The sequence below is a fragment of the Erythranthe guttata genome, chromosome 4 (assembly GCF_056151865.1).
Source record: "Erythranthe guttata isolate IM_541 chromosome 4, IM_541, whole genome shotgun sequence".
Classification (NCBI taxonomy): domain Eukaryota; kingdom Viridiplantae; phylum Streptophyta; class Magnoliopsida; order Lamiales; family Phrymaceae; genus Erythranthe; species Erythranthe guttata.
Window position 1 is genome coordinate 14,102,739 of NC_142536.1, and position 17,683 is coordinate 14,120,421.

The following is a 17,683-nucleotide window of genomic DNA, read 5'->3' on the forward strand; positions in this document are numbered from 1 at the left end:
TGTGCCTCTTAGTTGATCTATTTTTAGTAGGTGTTTATCTTTCGTAACATTTTATCTGTAATCATAGTTTCGACGTCGTCATAACTATTTTTTTGTAGTACGGATGTGTTCGATTTAAATTATGTAAACCGATAAGGGTATTGGTATAATCCCACCTACATGGATGTTTCTTCTAAAAAAAAGATTAACTGTGCGTATCAAACGTCAAAATATTACATTTTGGCAGATGACCCCCTTGTACTTACATTTTCCTTCTAATTTTTGCAGATACCCATTTGAAGTGTAACAGTTGCAGTTAAGTTTGATGGAAAAACTAATTAACGGATGCTATCCTGAAAACAAGGGAGTTAAATGCTACTAATCCGAAAGAAAAAAAAAATTGTCAAGTTGAACTTTAAATATTTAGCCAAGTGATTGATGTAATTGGTGGTTAGTGCAACTTCTCATTTTTTCCAAAGGTGCACTTATGATATCGGCATGAAATACTGATTATGAATTCCTCTTAGCATCTGAAAGAAGCAAAACCGTATAGCAAATAAAGAAGGTAAGATTGTTATACACAACTAACTTTCAAATTCTTTTGTCACAACCCACGTGTTGCATGTGCCATCACTATTCTACTTACCAATCTCTACATTAATATAAAATCAAATTGTATCCCGCATCCTACATTATATATATACACACACACACACAAAATATGTGATATATATTTTCATGATCATAATTAATAATAGTTACAAAAAAAAAGAAGCATAATTCGAGTATATACAATGGATACCACTTTTAGTTTGACCATATGCACCACCATATTAGGTTTGCTTCTAATTCTATATTCTTTATTCCAAAAGAAGCACGACGGCAGGGGACCACTGCCCCCAGGCCCACGGCCGTGGCCGATCGTAGGCAACCTTCCGCAGCTGGGGCCGAAGCCCCACCAATCGATGGCGGCTCTAGCACGGGTGCACGGGCCCCTCATGCACCTCAAGATGGGGGTCGTCCACGTGGTGGTTGTGGCCTCTGCGGGGGTGGCGGAACAGTTCTTGAAGGTGCACGATGCCAATTTCTCGAGCCGCCCCCCGAACTCCGGCGCGAAGTATATGGCTTATAATTACCAGGACTTGGTTTTTGCTCCGTACGGGCCGAGGTGGCGGTTGCTCCGGAAAATTTGCACGCTCCACCTCTTCTCCACCAAAGCCTTGGATGACTTTCGCCACGTCAGACAGGTTATTATTATTGAATCATACATAATACATTAGTTAATTAGTAATTTTTAATGAATGATTATACAATTAAAAAAGAAAAATATCATTTCTACTAATGCATTTGTAGTTTGAAAATACAAATTTTATTCAATACAAGGATACGGGAAAATTACAGTTTTCATCCCTCAAGTTTTTTTCAATTCACATTTGGTTCCCTATATTCAACAAAAAACATATTTGGTCCAATCTCTCATGTTTCAAAAATTCAACACTTTTAGTCATTTCCATCAATTCTCCGTTAAAACTAACAGAATGAAACGTGTTTTCATCACTACACGAAACTGACAGACTAACGGTTAATTGATGGATATGACAAAAAATGTCAAACTATTGAAAAATGAGGGACTAAATGTGTTTTTGTGAACATAGAGACCAAATGTAAAATTAGAGAAAACTTGAGGGGTAAAAAATGTAATTTTCATAAAAATACTATCAAAGGCACACGCATTTGTAATAAATAAATGTTTGTCATCATCTTTAATTTATCAGGAAGAGGTGGGGATCCTCACGCGCAGTCTAGCAAGTGCAGGAAACACGGCGGCGAGTATAGGCCAGATGCTGAACGTGTGTACGACAAACGCAATAGCGCGTGTAGTGCTGGGAAGGCGGGTGATCGGGTATGGGTGCGGCGGCGGCGCTGATGCCAAGGCGGAGGAGTTCAAGTCCATGGTGGTGGAACTAATGGTACTGGCCGGTGCGTTTAACATAGGTGAGTTTATCCCACCACTCGAAAGGTTTGACTTGCAAGGACTGATCGCCAAGATGAAGAAACTTCACGCGCGCTTTGACGCGTTCTTGACCGCAATCCTCGAGGAGCACAAGATCAAGGGCTCAGATGGCACGGCGGAGGAGCACGTGGACTTATTGAGTACGTTGATTTCCTTGAAAGATATTGATGGTGAGGGAGGAAGGCTTGGTGATGTTGAAATCAAAGCATTGCTTTTGGTATGCTTTTTCTTTTATTTTATTTTTCTTCCTTCTTTTTATTCTTTAGTGCTCTTTTAATTCTATTATTTTTTCTCTAGTAAAATACAAACGCCCCCGAGGTAAGGCTTATTAACGAAAACCCCTCTCATTTTTTATAATTACATCCAGCCTCCTGCAATTTGTAAATTTCATACATTAACATCCTTTTATAGGGCGGTGAATTCAATAAATTTACAAACCGAATGATTTATTTGTAATAACACTTTACGTTAGGAAGGTGATTGTAATTTATCCTTTTTTTTTAAACTGGTTGCATAGAAAAATTATTTTATTTAGAAAAAAAGGTAAATTACAATCATCGCCCTAAGGTAAGATCTATTTATGAAAAAAAAGAAAACACCTCATTTTTCCATAATTACATCCATCATCTCGTAATGTATAGATTTCCTACATTAACACCTTTTTGTAGGAAGTTGGATGAAAGAAATTTACAAACCGCAGAATGCTGGATATAATTTTTCAAAAGGAAGATGTTTTTCGTAATTAATACCTGAGGGAGGTGGTTGTAATTTAGAAAAAAAAAAAAAAACACAACTAACTAACTCTAACAAAATACTATTTCAGAACTTATTTGCAGCAGGTACGGACACAACATCCAGCACAGTTGAATGGGCTCTAGCTGAACTCATCCGCAACCCAAAAATGATGGCCCAAGCCCAACAAGAGCTCGACTCGACAGTCGGTACCGACAGGCTCGTCGTCGAATCGGACCTGCCTCAACTGACGTACCTCCAAGCCATAATCAAGGAGAACTTCCGCCTCCATCCTTCGACCCCACTCTCCGTGCCGAGAATCGCGCACGAGAGCTGCGAGATCAACGGATACTTTATCCCAAAGGGCTCAACACTTCTCGTCAATATTTGGGCCATAGCCCGTGATCCTAACATATGGGCCGACCCGTTACTATTTCGGCCCGACCGGTTCTTGCCGGGCGGGGAAAAGGCTGATGTGGATGTAAGAGGAAATGACTTCGAATTGATGCCATTTGGGTCGGGCCGTAGAATTTGTGCGGGTTTGGGCTTGGCGGTACGTACGGTCCAATTGTTGACCGCGACTTTAATACATGGTTTTGATTTTGAATTGGGCGATGGAAAGTTGGGTCATGAGCTCGACATGGAGGAAGCCTATGGACTAACATTGCAACGAGCCGAGCCGTTGGTGGTTCACCCAAGGCCGAGATTGGCGCCTCACGTTTATCGAGCACAAGTGTGATCCTCGTCGCAAACCTATGATATACCATGAAATTGACGTTTCACCGGATTCTATTTTTTTTTTCTTCTTCTAATTAAATGTTTCTATACATATATATATATATATATATATATATATATATATATATATATATATATATATATATATACACACACACGAATGCATATGTTGGAGTTAAATGATTGCGTTTATTTGAATAAGAATTTCATTCTGATTTGAATATTCCAAAAATATTACTGTCTGAAACAATATTATTTTGCTATTTGTTTTTTCTTACAAAAATTATTTTAATTATTATAACTGTATTGGCTGCTAAATTACTGTCTCCAACAGTAATTTAACTGTGTGAAACAGTAAGTAACTTAACTATAGGGGACAATTGTTTTACTGTATTAATTAATTTTATGGTCTTGGCCTAGGATTTTGCTGTCTTCGGCTGTAATATACTGTCTCATGCAATCATATTACATTCTTATGCCTTTTAATTTATTACTTACAAATGTATTTATTTTTAAAAAAATGATCCTTTATCTCTAAGTGATGTAATTAAAGATCTAAGGTGATGTAATTAAAGAAAACGTATACAATAAAACCTCTAAAAAATAATAATCTTGGGACTAAGATATTTTATTAATTTAACAAGATATTATTATATCGATAAATTAATAATTTATTAATAATTTAAATAAGTTTTACATATGACCTTCAATTATTAATTTATTAATAATTTATTAATAATTTATTAAAATTTCCAAGTCCAATGTACTAGTTATAATTTGGCCGTCTCAGCTTGGTGAAATGTGCAACAAGAGGATATAGCAAATTGCTTTCGACACTGTAAAATACGTTCGACGAATCTAACTGGCTCAAGTGATTTAAACTATGTAAATTCTGGAGACATTTGTGAGCTTGAGAACTTGATTACAGGCAGTGGCGGAGCCAGGAATTCGAGACAGGGTGGGCTTAACATTAACGGGGGTTGGGGGGCAGCGCCCCCGATTTTTTTTTGATTCATTCACATAAAAATATAGCACAAAATGACTACAAATTTATAAACTTAAACTAATATAAGCTACACTAAATTACTTGGGTGGGTGGGCTTAACATTGACAGGGGTTCGGGGGCAGCGCCCCCGATTTTTTTTTATTCATTAACATAAAATAGCATAAAATAACTACAAATTATAAACTTCAACTAATATAACATAAATTTTTTGATAGTAAGCTAAACTAAATTATTTGGGTGGGCTAAATTAAACTATTTGGGGGGCTAATTATATATAGATATAATATATAGTATAAATTTTTAAAAAATGAGAGTGGGCTGGAGCCCACCCTTGCCAAAGGGTGGCTCCGCCACTGATTACAGGTATGCATTATTAGCACAAAATGGATGTGAATTATTTGCTAGATTATCTTGTGAAAATAATGAATGTTATGAGATTTAAAGCATTTAAGAAATTGTGGCGGATACGATTCAAAATCCTGTCGATGACGAAGTTGTGGATAATTCAATATCTTTAGAACCGGTCACTCAAAAAGAAGCATTGCAAGCGGCAACAACTCTTGACAACTTTTTATTGCAATACCGACAATGCACCAACTTTTAAGTGCAATGAGGAGATTTAAAGATGAATTCAATATAAATTTAAAGTTCAACAGAAACTAAGTGACTATAAATTCATTTTTTACTGGAGAATCTTATAATTTGGAATTTTTTATTAATTATTAATTTATAGTTTCGTTGGGACCAATATATCTACACTGAGATTTCAAAAAAGTTTACCATATTATTTATCGATTGGAGTCCAATTTTATATTGGTCCGAAGTTGGGACTAGATAGATTATTAATTTTATTGAGATTATTAATTTATCGAATATTAATTTATAGAGTTTTTACTGTATATTTTCAAATTTCTTAGCATTAAAATCTTCAATGATTTTATATAGTTCACTAAACATGATAGATAAGAACAATTAAGACATTGAAAGGTGAAATAATTCCAATTGAAATAGACAAGGTAAAATCACATTCAGTGATATTAGAGGAGGTAAAATAAAATCAAGCAATATTTTTCTAGTGCAAGTGCAATATGCACTTCTATGCACGAATATGGCCAGAAACGACGATATAAGAAAATGGAAAAACGATTAGTCTCAAAAATGTGGATACATAAATTTGGAGAAAACGTATATATTAAAAGTATAGGGGTATGTTTATAAATATGCTATATAAATATATATATAAATTTTTATTTATGTATAATTATTTGTTTATATATCGATACAGATATATTCAAAATAAATATGATTATCAACTATCAATTTGCATTTGATCATTAAATTACCTAAATAATTAGGGAAACAATTTTCAGTTGATCGGTAATCATGTAAATAATTAGGGAAGCAACAAAAATATTTAGAAATTTGCTATTCAAATACATTTCTAACTTTTTCAGAAATTACAGAATGACCCATAAAGTGTCCGACATATGTCCTCGAGTGTCGGGCACTAAACGATTCAAAACACAGATACGTTAAGAAATTGAAGTTTCTGTGTTACATAATTATACTTCAATATGAAAAAAAGAAGGAAAATATTAGTACAAAATCAATTTTATTTCCATAGTATAAATGTACTTTTCTGTTAGGGGCAAAAGTATAAATTATCCAATTCATAGGGAGCGAAGTGCCAAAACGTCTTTTTGTTTTTTCCCAATAGCGAAAAAAAAAAACACTACAGAAGCAGACAATATTCCACTTCCATTGATCATTTTCATTGATCTCTCTCTCACACAAATCTTCTGATAAAATTCGCTGTGAAATTCATCTGATGATTGATGAATAATTCTCTTCAATAGCTTTGATAAATTCGATTCGATGATTGTAATTAGTATAAATTGAGTTGAATTCCACGGAATGTCAAACCCTAATATAACCCTCTCGATCGCTTCGGCCATTAACATCACGGAACCACCTGTGCGAAGCAGAATCGGTAGGGTTTCGGAATGGTACAGCTACGGAAGCGCGGGGTGCAACAGTTTCTGGCGCGAAGCTGCCCTGGTTGTACCCTCGGTTTTGTTGGTGTTGTACCTAGGGTTCCAGGCGAGGCGCAATCTGAAGAAGCTTAGCCACCGGAAGTCTTACGTCATGATTGCGTACTACGCAATCCTATGGTTGTCGGCTCTTCTCAATTTGGCATGGTCGATTCTTCAGGTTGAATTTAATCTTGTTTTTGGGTATTTATTTTAAATGGTTATTTGAGCTGGTATTTTATATGGGTTTCTTGTAGATCTTAGGTTTTATTTTATATACTTTAGTATTAGGGTTTAATTTTGTTATTTCGATAGCATTTTTTTGGTAAATTTATGTTTAATTCTGAAATTTGCAATATTTGGGATTCATTTTATTTGGTATTTCTGACGGTGGTTTTAAGCTTCAGTAGTAGAATTTTGAAGTCTAATAGTAGAAGTTAATACTATAGTTACTTATTTAGTATTTGAAGACTTATGTTAGTCTTGTTTCTCTATACTTAGGTCTCGTTTGGTTGGGGAGATTAGTCATTGTTAACGATATAATTGGACTCTGTTTGATGTTTGATATCTCCAATAACTTGCCGGGTCGACCCGCAAATATTATGGTATCATGGCTTATCTTGCCTTCTAGCCATGTTTTTTATTGGATCTTCCAAGGTCCAATAATACAATTGAGTTTCATTAGATTATTTAATCTTATCTTGGCAACCAAACGAGGCCTTAGTTATTTTCAGGGGGTAGTTTTATACTGAGTTGCACAATGATTTATTGATTTAACTAATAGATGACGAGTGAATGAAAACAGAACGAGCCATGAATAAAATTTGATTGCATCAAAATTATGAAATATAAGAATCTTTGTCTAGTGGGGTAAAGGCTTTTGAAGAGCACGACATTTCTACTGTTCGGTCAGTTTTTGGATTTGTCCTAGTTATTTAAATTTTATATTCGTTGATGAACTATACTGTAATTGAGTTCTTTGTTTTGCTCACTCTATATTTTTTCATAAAGAACTACATAGGAAACTTGAATTTTTGGAAATTTGAAGATTTATATCGTAGGTTTCTCGGGTTCTGTTATTCCAAGAAGAAGAAACTTATCTTCTTCAATGATAATCTTCATCTTCTCTAGAAAATATGAAAATATTGTTTGAATAATGGACATCGTTACTATAGTAGGGTTTGAGACTCCAAATATCCATTTTTTTGTTTTTGTATGACAGGGATGGCAATGTGCGCCGGGGAAGGTGGTTGGTTGGAACCTGTTGTCATTATTCACAGAGTGTGGAATGCTATCTTTAGAAATTAGCGTAGTGGCATTCCTGCTCCAGGAGAATTATGCCAGTGGCTTAGAAGCATTAGCACCCACTTTCCTAGCTTCAGGTTCCGTTGTTGCTGTTGATATACTTGTCCAGGTAATGCGCGTCTCGTTTTCCTAATTCATCAAGCTCGTAAATTATATATGGATATGGAAATAAAGAAAAGAAGATGTAGAAATGTGGAAAATTGTCTTGGAGTTACTGATGAGTCGGAGGAAGGGGATGAGAGGTATTTAATAGTTACACAATGGAAATGGAAATCAGTCGACAATAGATTCTCTAGCTTTTTCACGGAAACTTTTGTATGATTTCATTCTCTTTCCCCCTGGACCCCAATTCAAAAATTACTATCTCGTCCCTGTCCATCTCTTAGAACTATTCAGTCAACGAGTTAACTTTTGTGCTTATGCAGGCTATTTTCATATTTGGATTCGGAGTGCCTCTCTTCATTAATGCAGAATCTAGACACTGGGGAAAGTGGAGTGTGCTGTTTATTCATACTTTGGTGCTTACAGTAGTCTACTGCTACATATTGTTTTTCCACTATTCGAAGTGGAGAGACAAGTTGCCACGTGAGTTTAAGCTTTTCTGAAATATATCGAGTTCTTTCACTTCTTTATTTTGTTGATTTTTCCTCGGTAACTTGCTAACACTCCTTTGAATCCGAAAACAAATTGTAGCAAGGCCATCATTCTACAACTATGTTGTCGTCATGTTTATAATAAACGTTATGGCATTGTTTGCTAGTGGACTGGCTGGAATCGGTTTTGGCTTTGGACTTTGGTATGCATCCTTTCCTCTGACCAAATTTTAAAAAGAATATGTAATCAAATACCACGTACTCATAATTATTGAACTTAATGCTCGATCAGGTTATACAACTTCATAAGTATCTGCCGTCACTCTCTTTATCTTCCTTTCCTCTACGTTACTTTCCTGGCCGATTTTTTCCAGGTAATTGTGTTTTTATTGTTTACTCGGTTAAGAGAATTGTGTGCACATCTTTTATGCAAATTGGTTTTTGATTTCAATACATTTGCAGGAGGAAGATTGGCTATTGGATAATGCATACTACTCGGAGATGAAAGATGCTGGTTTTTTCGATACGGAGTGGGATTAGCCAAGTGTCTACTTATTAAAATGCGACATGAAGACTTTTGGATAGACTTGTATATAATCAATCATCTCCAGCTAAACAGCATCCGTTAAGTGCAATTTCCATACGAACTAAAGATGTAGTGTCTGCAGTAGAACTGTAAATGCCTGTAACAGTTATGTGAATTTGAATAATGCTACGTTCCGTCCCTTGCCGTAACTGGTATATTAGCTACTTGATGCAGCACTATTCTCATTATGTGGAATCTCGTAGTAAATAATTTCGACAGTGAAAGTAAAGAGAATGCAATGCCCAAAATGTACTTGGTGAATTTAGAATTGGTAATTGGTATGAATCAAGTAAACCGATTAGTAGAGTGCCCCTTAAAAATTAGAACTCAAGCGAATCAATGCATGTGTTTGTTTCCTCTAGTTTAGGGTTTAAATCAATTCGAATGTGAGTGCGCTAATTCTAATAGGGTTGTTCATATAGGGTGGAAATAGAAGGTTGGAATGAGAATATATGAAATAGCTAAGAATAGGGTTATGGAATCACTCCTGGGGCTTCACACCAAAGTTTCTTTCACAAGAAAAGGCTCAAATTTCTTGTACTAGAAACTGAATTTTATTCATAAACTTCATTGGTTGGTTTAATGGCACTTATATTTATAACAGAAGAAATGACCCTTCAATGCCTAAGAAATTTTAGATAAATGACTTTCAAACTTTCTCATAAATGACTCATTAACTTAGTCAAATTCTAATATCGTAATTTCAACATGGGAGATTGACCAATTTTGATACTTTGACTGACTCCTGACACTTCAAAATTCTTAAGAAGAAAACACCAAATTACTTATAATATTTTTATGGCCGCCGCTATTTGCATTACTAATTTTATTAGGTGTAAGACTTAGGGGTGGAAGTTGGAACGGAATTTCCGAATTCCGACAATTCCGATTCGAAAATATCCGAATTTGAAATACTTTTTTTTATTCCGATTTCCGATTTTTCCGATTATTTTTGGAACGGAATTGGAATTACATATAAAATTATTGGAAATTCCGGTTTCCGATCCGATTGTATTTCCAAAATATATCTATTCATGTTTTGCAAGAACTATGTTTATTTTTTCTTTTTTTTTTTTATAATTTGCAAGAACTATGGTTGCTTTGATAAACCGATGATGTTGTTTTTACAAGTGTTTACATTTCATCTTATTGACCTTTGCTTTTGATTCTTGCCTTTTGCCGGAAAATTACGAAAATATTAAAAAACAAACACTAAAAATTACCATTATTACCGATTTTGGAACAAAAAAATTAAAAATTAATGCAATTTCCGAAAATTCCGAAATTCCGCCGATTGCGAGGTATTCCGAAATTGGAATGGATTTTGAAATTCCGATTTTTTTAAAATGGAAATTGGAACCTATTTTTAACTTCCAAAAAAAATTGGAAAATTTCCGAAAAAGGCATTTCCGATCCATTCCGTCCGATTTCTACCCCTAGTAAGACTAAATAAAAACTTTCAATGTACAAATAATATAATACCCTTACTAATTAAAAAAAAATTAAAATGATGCAATACCGTAAACTCAAAAACCACAAAAACTCTATCACAAGACCACAAGACCATACCATCTTCTCCATCTTCCAAAAGCCACCAAAACCTTTCTCCCTCTTTCTCCATAAACCCAAAAAACCTAAATATTCAAAACCTCAAAAGTCAACAAACCTTACAAAGAGGGCAAATACGAAATCAAAAGACATCAAAATGGAAGAAGCGAAGAAGCTATGCATTTATGTGTGTTCTAGCTATACTATCGTTTTAAAAAAAAATCGCACAGACACGTTTGGCATTTACAGGTTGAAATCAGTAGCAAAAAATCGACACTAAGATGTCATTTTTTTGGCACCCAACTCGACATAACTAACATGTTGATTTGGTTGCCAAAAAATCGACACTAAGGTGTCGATTTGCATCATATATTTTTAACATATTGATGTCGATTTGTTGGCAACAGACTCGACATAACCAACATGTCGATTTGGTTGCCAAAAAATCGTCACTAAAGTGTCGATTTGCAGCATATATTTTTGACATCTTGATGTGGTTTATAAACAATTTCACTTTTAAATTCTCTCTCTCTCTCTCTCTCTCTCTCTCTCTCTCTCTCTCTCTCTCTCTCTCTCTCTCTCTCTCTCTCTCTCTCTCTCTCTCTCTCTCTCTCAAGTTGAACAAAATAAAAAATTAGCATGGATTACTCTAGTTGTTGGGCGGGTTTAGGTCTTTCATGGCGGTGGCGGTCGAGCGACGAGCTTGCGGCGCCGAGTGCGGTACTTGAATGGCGAGTTTGCAACGGACTGGCATGGGCGATGGGGGAGGAGAAGGGTTTCAGAAGGGGCGTTGATTTTATTTATTTATTTTTGGTTTGCAAAATACTTGATCTATTATTTGGTCTTGCATAAACAAACAAAAGGTAATTTAACTATAGGCATATTCGTCATTTCATTTTAATAAAATAATTTTTTTTGTGATTTTCCTTTAATTTGGTCTTGCACTTATTGAAACTAGTATAGCGACTAGCCGCGGCCTTTTATTATTTATTCCAACCATAAAGAAACAAATGTGTTCAAGTGTTGTTTCTTGAATGTCTTCCTTCAATAAACTATAAATGTATTAGCATGTCCTCATCAGTTCTCAAAATCGACTCCAGTGAGATAAAGTTGTAGCATCGCTCAAGGATGTCAGATCAATTCGTTGCAGTTCCTCCTTTGTGACCCAAGTGCTGTCTAAATCTGGCCCGTTCTTCCATTTGATTAGAAATTTTTGGTATCCGTCTTGTTTTGTTGAAACCACATGTTCATCAACATCTTTGTTGTGAATGTGGAGTTGGTAATGAAAATTCAAAAGTAGAGAAAGGAAGCGAGGGTTGTATAGGATATTTTCAGTTAGATAGGACTAGAAGGATACACAAGAGACCATTTATATGGAATTAAGTCATCGACATTAAAAGTTGAACTTATTCCCATATCAGGAGAAAGTTCCAATACATATACACATTAGATTCTCCTTTTTTTTTTAGGATTTTAAAAGGTTCAACACTACGAGCTTGTAATTTCTTTGTAGTTTCTTGAGGGAATCGCTCATGTCTTACTCGAACCATGACAAAATCACCTACTGAAAATTCTGTAAATGTACGATGATCGTTGGCAGACCTTTAATACTTTTCGTTGGTTTCATTAATTCTATGATTAATCTCAGCATTCAAGTGATGAATGTGTTATGCAAATGCATTAGCAGACTCAGATGACCTATTTGAAACAGACATTGGTATGAGATCTATGGGAGCTCTAGGGGTATGACCATGGACTGCCTCAAACTGACTTATGCCTACTGACCTATTAATTGAATTATTATGTGCAAATTCTGCAATAGGTAAAATACAATGCCATGACTTGATAAGCTCACCAACTAGGCACCACAATAGGTTACCCAAGTGTCGATTTACCACCTCTGTTTGTCCGCCCGTTTGAGGATGTTAGGCTGTAGAACTTCAATTGGTGCCCATCGTATGCCAGAGTGTTTTCCAAAAGTTGCTCATGAATCGAACATCTTGATCAGATACTATTGTCTTGGGTAATCCATGCAATCGAACAACTTCAGCCTTTGAAAACTTTTGCCAGCTTATAAGCATCAAAAGTCTTGGAACGTAGAATGAAGTGAGCCATTTTCGAAAAATGATCCACAATTACAAAAATTGAATCATGTTCCCTAAAGTTTAAGGTAATTCAAGAACAAAATTCATGTTAATGTCTTGCTAATGAGCATGTGGGACTCGGAGTGGGGTGTACAAACCTGTATTTTGCTTCCTATGCTTTGCCAATTGACAAGTTCGACATCGTTCGACCATCTTAGCAACATCACGTTTTAGGCTTGTCCAGTAGAAATTGTATTCTACTAGGGCAATAGTGTCCCTGCCAAAATGACCAGTAACACCCCCACCATGCAACTCCATAATCAGAAATTGTCTTAGGGGCGACTGAGGAATGCAAACTTCGAATTCATGAACATAAAACCATCTTGCAAAATAAACTTTGTGTTTCTTGATTGATCTTCCAAGAGGGCATCATATAACTGTCCAAAATCTGGACATTTATGATAATCTTCCTTTAACTTTTCCAACCCGATAACTTCCACTTTCATAGTTTGAAGAGAGAAATCCAACGGCTGAGTGCATCGGTTGGTTTATTGTCAACACCTGATTTATGTTTCAGTACAAAAGTATATTCTTGAAGAAATTGAACCCACTTTGTATGTCGTGGATTTAATTTCTTTTGCGAAATGAGGTATTGCAATGCTTGATGATGAGAGAACAAAACAAACTCTTTCAGCAACAGGTAATGTCTTCAATATCTCAAAGTCTGGACCACCGTATAAAATTTATTGTCGTAGGTAGAGTAATTTTGCTTTGTCCCTTTCAACTTCCCGCTGAAGTATGCAATCACAAGTCCTTTTTGTCTTAAAACTCCGACTATTCCAACTCCTGATGCATCACAAGCGACTTCAAAAGCTTTTGAGAAATCTGGAAGGCGCATTACTGAAGCATTAATCATAGTCCTTGATTTCTATGAATGTTTTTGCAGCAGCTTTATTCCATTCAAAATCCACTTTCTTCATAAATCCAGTAATTGGAGCCATGATGGAGCTGAATCCTTGAATGAATTGACGGTAAAATGTTGCTAGCCCATGAAAATTTCGTACTTCGTGGATATATTTTTGTTCTGGCCACTCAACTATCGCCTTTACCTTTGGATCAGTTTTCATTCCTTCGGATGACACAAAAGATTCCAAAGAAAATAACATGCTATGTCATGAATGAGCACCTTTTTAAATTGGCATACATTTTCTCTTTTTGGAGAGTCATAAAAACGTGCTCCAAATGGGTAAGGTGTTGCTCTCGCGAGCAACTGTAGATTGAAATGTCATCAAAATAGACAACTATAAATTTCCCAAGAAACAGCCTTAGGATTATTGTCATGACCCTCATAAAATTTCTTGGTGCATTAGTCAGGCCGAAAGGCATGACTAGACACTCATACAGACTATTATTTGTCTTAGAAGCGGTTTTACATTCGTCTCCTTGCCGAATTTTGATTCGATGATACCCACTTTTGATATCGGTCTTGGAAAATATGGTTGTTCATGCCATCATGTCCAACAAATCATCAAGTCGGGGTATTGGGAATCGATACTTAATTGTAATCTTGTTTATGGCTCTACTTTCAACGCACATCCTCGATGTCATTTCTTTCTTTGGCGCGAGGAGGGTTGGTACCGCACATGGACTGAGGCTTTCTCGAATAAATCCCTTTGCAAGAAGCTCATCAACTTGTTTTTTTTATAATTTTGCATGCTCTTTTGTATTCATTCGATAGTGTGGAAGGTTGAGAAGTATTGCTTCTAGGACGAGATCAATAGCGTGCAGGATATCTCGAATAGGTGGAAGCTCATTCGGAAGATCTTTGGGAAATAGCTCAAAATATTCTTCAAGGAGAGACTTAATCTCTGATGGAATTTTAACATTTGATAGTAGAGAAGATTCTTCTATCATCACCAGGAAAATAATAGAGGCATCCTTAGTTTCCTTTAAACATTTTCTTGAGCCGGCAATATGCAAGGACTTGGTTTGGTGTGTTTTATGATTTCCTTGATTGGTATTTGAGTGTTTGATCGTCCTTGGTTGGAGAGGATTCAGTGTGATCTTTCCATTATAAATGAATGAGCATGCTTTAGATTATCCCAAAATGTTCACATCATTATCATAATATCCATGGCCTGTCTAGAAGAATATGACCTACATTCATCGGCACTGCATCGCACCAGACATCCTCTTTATACGATAAGAATTGGATAGGAACTTTACAACGTTGATTACATGAATTGATGAGGTCTCGATGCATATCACCCGATATGGTTGAGGATGCTTGACATGGGCCAGAAGAAGAGAGATAGTGTGAGTTAATACAACATTAATGTAACTCCCATATCAGCAATTAGTTTGCAGTTCTTATCACCACATTCATAAGTGTGAAAAATAGTTGTTATGTGCCAATCTTGCTACTGGTAGGTCAAGCCAATGTGTATCTCACCACTCCCAATTGTTGATGAACATATTCTTCGTTTTCGTGGTCGTGATCATTAGTTCCGGAATCATGTTCATATACTTCCTCTTCGTACTCAAGTTTCTCCCCAACTTCGTTTGTGAAAAGACTTTTGGATGTTTCTTTTGTCGGACATTAGGCAGCGAAGTTACGAAAGCCTTGACATTTATAGCACCCATGAGTTTCTCCTCGATGAACATTTTCACTCACTCCATTTCCTTTGCAAGTTGACTAAGATGCATAATTATACCCCTTATGTGCAGACTTGAGCTTTGTTCCAGATGTAGAGGCTTGCGATGCTTTGCCATTAAACTCAATCTTCTCTGTGGTGCTTATCTTCTTCAAGTTTAGGTAGCACTCTAATTCTTGTACAACCTGGTACGCTCACTCCAACGAATCCACATTGCGTGTTATTAATTCCCTTTAAATTTCGTGACGAAGGCCTGTTCTGAAACATGAAAGTGTAACTGCTGTATATTCTGTTACATTGCATCTCAACATTAATTCTTCAAACTTGGAAATGTATTCTACACTGGTCAAGCATCCTTGTCGATGAGACTGCCATTTATCCAACAATTGTTGACGATAGGATAACATAACATATTGTTCTCGAAGTCTTTCTTTCATTATAATCCATAAGGTGATTGGCTCTTCTCTTGCTCTTTATATTTGTCTTTCGACACTGATCTAATATAGTTTGGCTTGCCCGATCATCATCATTTTATCAAATCTGATTTGGCGAGCTTTTGACATTTCATACTATGCAAAGAAGTGACCCATATCAGCTAGGCAATCAAGAAAAGCCATTTGATTAAATTGTCCATCAAAACTAGACGCCTCCACTTTTACCGACTTTATCACTCTTTCATCCAAATCAACACAATCAGCACTATTGTTTCGTGGATTATGTGGGCATGGGCACATTTCTTCTAGCTTGCATCATTGGTCCTCCGACAACACACTCATCATCATTATTCTGGACTGCGGCTTCTAGTAGTGCAAAGGGGTGCTCACGGTTTGTTGGCTTCTCCTGCATCTCTCAATCTGGGCAAGTTGATTGGACAAAGGCTCCAAAGCTTGAGCAATCTGTGCTTGGTCTGATACCAAAATTAATGCAACACTATACTCATTATGTGGACTCTCGTGGTAAATAATTTCGACAATGAAACTAAAGAGAATGCAATGCTCAAAATGTACTTAGTGAATTTTTAGAATAGGTAATTTAGCATGAATCAAGTAAATCGATTAGTAGAATGCCCCTAAATAATTCAAAACTCAAGTGAATCAATGCATGTTGTTTGTTTCTTCTAGTTTAGGGTTTAAATCAATTATAATGTGAGTGCGTTAATTCTAATAGGGTTGTTCATATAGGGCGGGAATAGAAGGTTGGAAGGAGAATATATGAAATAGCTAAGAATAAGGTTTTGAAATCACTTCAGGGGCTTCAGACCCAAGGCTTCAGACCCAAGGCTTCACACCTAAATTTATTTCACAAGAAAATGCTCAATTTTCTTTACCAAAAACTGAAATTTTATTCATAAACTTCATTGATTGGCCTAATGGCACTTACATATATTTATAACAGAGGAAATGACCCTTTAATGCCTAAGAAATTCTAGACAAATGACTTTCAAACTTCCTCATAAATGACTCATTAATTTAGTCGAATTTTGAGATGGTAATTCCAACGTAGGAGATTGACCAATATGTTGATACTTTGACCGACTCCTAGACACTTCTAAACACTTAACACACTTCAAAGCACGTGAGAATAAAATACCGACTACTTATAATATTTTTATTTATTCCAACCATAAAGAAATAAATGTGTTAGGTGTTGCTTCTTATATTTCTTTCGGCGATAAACTCTAAATGTATTAGCACTCACTGATATCCTCATTATTACTCCAGTTTACTTTTCGTACTTGAATATCGACATCACACACTGGTTGTGGTAGGAAATGTATGAGTTCGAGGAGGACAAAAGTGTCAATATCTTCAACAAGGTTCACTAGAAGCTAGAGCTTTGTGGGAGTATGTGTTGCAGTATGAGAAAAAGACAGAGAAAAATACTTCGGCTACCTCAGTTTTGGGAAACTTGGCTAAATAAAATTCTACGTCTAAGAAGAGCAAGTTGTTTTTACCGGAGTATAGATAGTCCCTTATGTTGTTACTCAGAAATTGTTTGAAGTAGTGCATCACTCTTTCTATGCCCAGTGTAAAACCTTCTTAAACTTTTTTATATCTCCAATTTGCTAAAGTAATGTCAAAACCGGCTCCTAAAAGGAGAACCATTCACAATTGGAATACATCAAATGAATATTGATGTGCTCAATTCACTGATAGTCTGTAGGGAGTAATCAAGAATGTGTGTTTGATTGAACAAAGAGAAGCTAGAGTAGAGAACGAAGGTGAAGGGAAATTATTTTGACACATGTTCACATTGAGTGTATGGGAATTTGTTGACAAGGATCAAAGTATTAAAGTGAATTACAGCCACTCCCTGAGGTAATGTCAGATTATGAATAAAAAAAACCTCATGTTTGGCTAAGTACAACCACCCCCTTCAACTATGAATCTTCTTACAAGTCCATTATTACGGTG

At 35.8% G+C, this 17,683-nt stretch overlaps 2 protein-coding genes across 2 annotated transcripts; both read left to right on the forward strand.

The window, feature by feature from the left end:
- Window positions 1-681: 681 nt before the first annotated feature.
- LOC105973421 (flavonoid 3'-monooxygenase) lies at window positions 682-3,543 on the forward strand. Its single transcript, XM_012998441.2, has 3 exons — window positions 682-1,226; window positions 1,755-2,210; window positions 2,817-3,543. Exons 1-3 carry the CDS (start codon window positions 774-776, stop codon window positions 3,462-3,464), a joined length of 1,557 nt encoding a protein of 518 aa, XP_012853895.2. The 5' UTR covers window positions 682-773; the 3' UTR covers window positions 3,465-3,543.
- A 2,612-nt stretch (window positions 3,544-6,155) lies between these two features.
- Window positions 6,156-9,168, forward strand: LOC105973422 (protein CANDIDATE G PROTEIN-COUPLED RECEPTOR 2). Its single transcript, XM_012998442.2, has 6 exons — window positions 6,156-6,680; window positions 7,722-7,913; window positions 8,230-8,389; window positions 8,498-8,600; window positions 8,690-8,771; window positions 8,860-9,168. Exons 1-6 carry the CDS (start codon window positions 6,384-6,386, stop codon window positions 8,935-8,937), a joined length of 912 nt encoding a protein of 303 aa, XP_012853896.2. The 5' UTR covers window positions 6,156-6,383; the 3' UTR covers window positions 8,938-9,168.
- The last annotated feature ends 8,515 nt before the right edge of the window (window positions 9,169-17,683 follow it).

What these genes read in the sequence shown, in the direction of transcription:
- LOC105973421 (XM_012998441.2), top strand. Translation starts at nt 774, where the DNA reads ATGGATACCACTTTTAGTTTGACCATATGCACCACCATATTAGGTTTG. An exon ending in ACTTTCGCCACGTCAGACAG is followed by an intron (nt 1,227 to 1,754) that starts GTTATTATTATT and finishes TTAATTTATCAG; the next exon opens with GAAGAGGTGGGGATCCTCAC. An exon ending in AAATCAAAGCATTGCTTTTG is followed by an intron (nt 2,211 to 2,816) that starts GTATGCTTTTTC and finishes ATACTATTTCAG; the next exon opens with AACTTATTTGCAGCAGGTAC.
- LOC105973422 (XM_012998442.2), top strand. Translation starts at nt 6,384, where the DNA reads ATGTCAAACCCTAATATAACCCTCTCGATCGCTTCGGCCATTAACATC. An exon ending in GTGGAGAGACAAGTTGCCAC is followed by an intron (nt 8,390 to 8,497) that starts GTGAGTTTAAGC and finishes AACAAATTGTAG; the next exon opens with CAAGGCCATCATTCTACAAC. An exon ending in TCCTGGCCGATTTTTTCCAG is followed by an intron (nt 8,772 to 8,859) that starts GTAATTGTGTTT and finishes ATACATTTGCAG; the next exon opens with GAGGAAGATTGGCTATTGGA.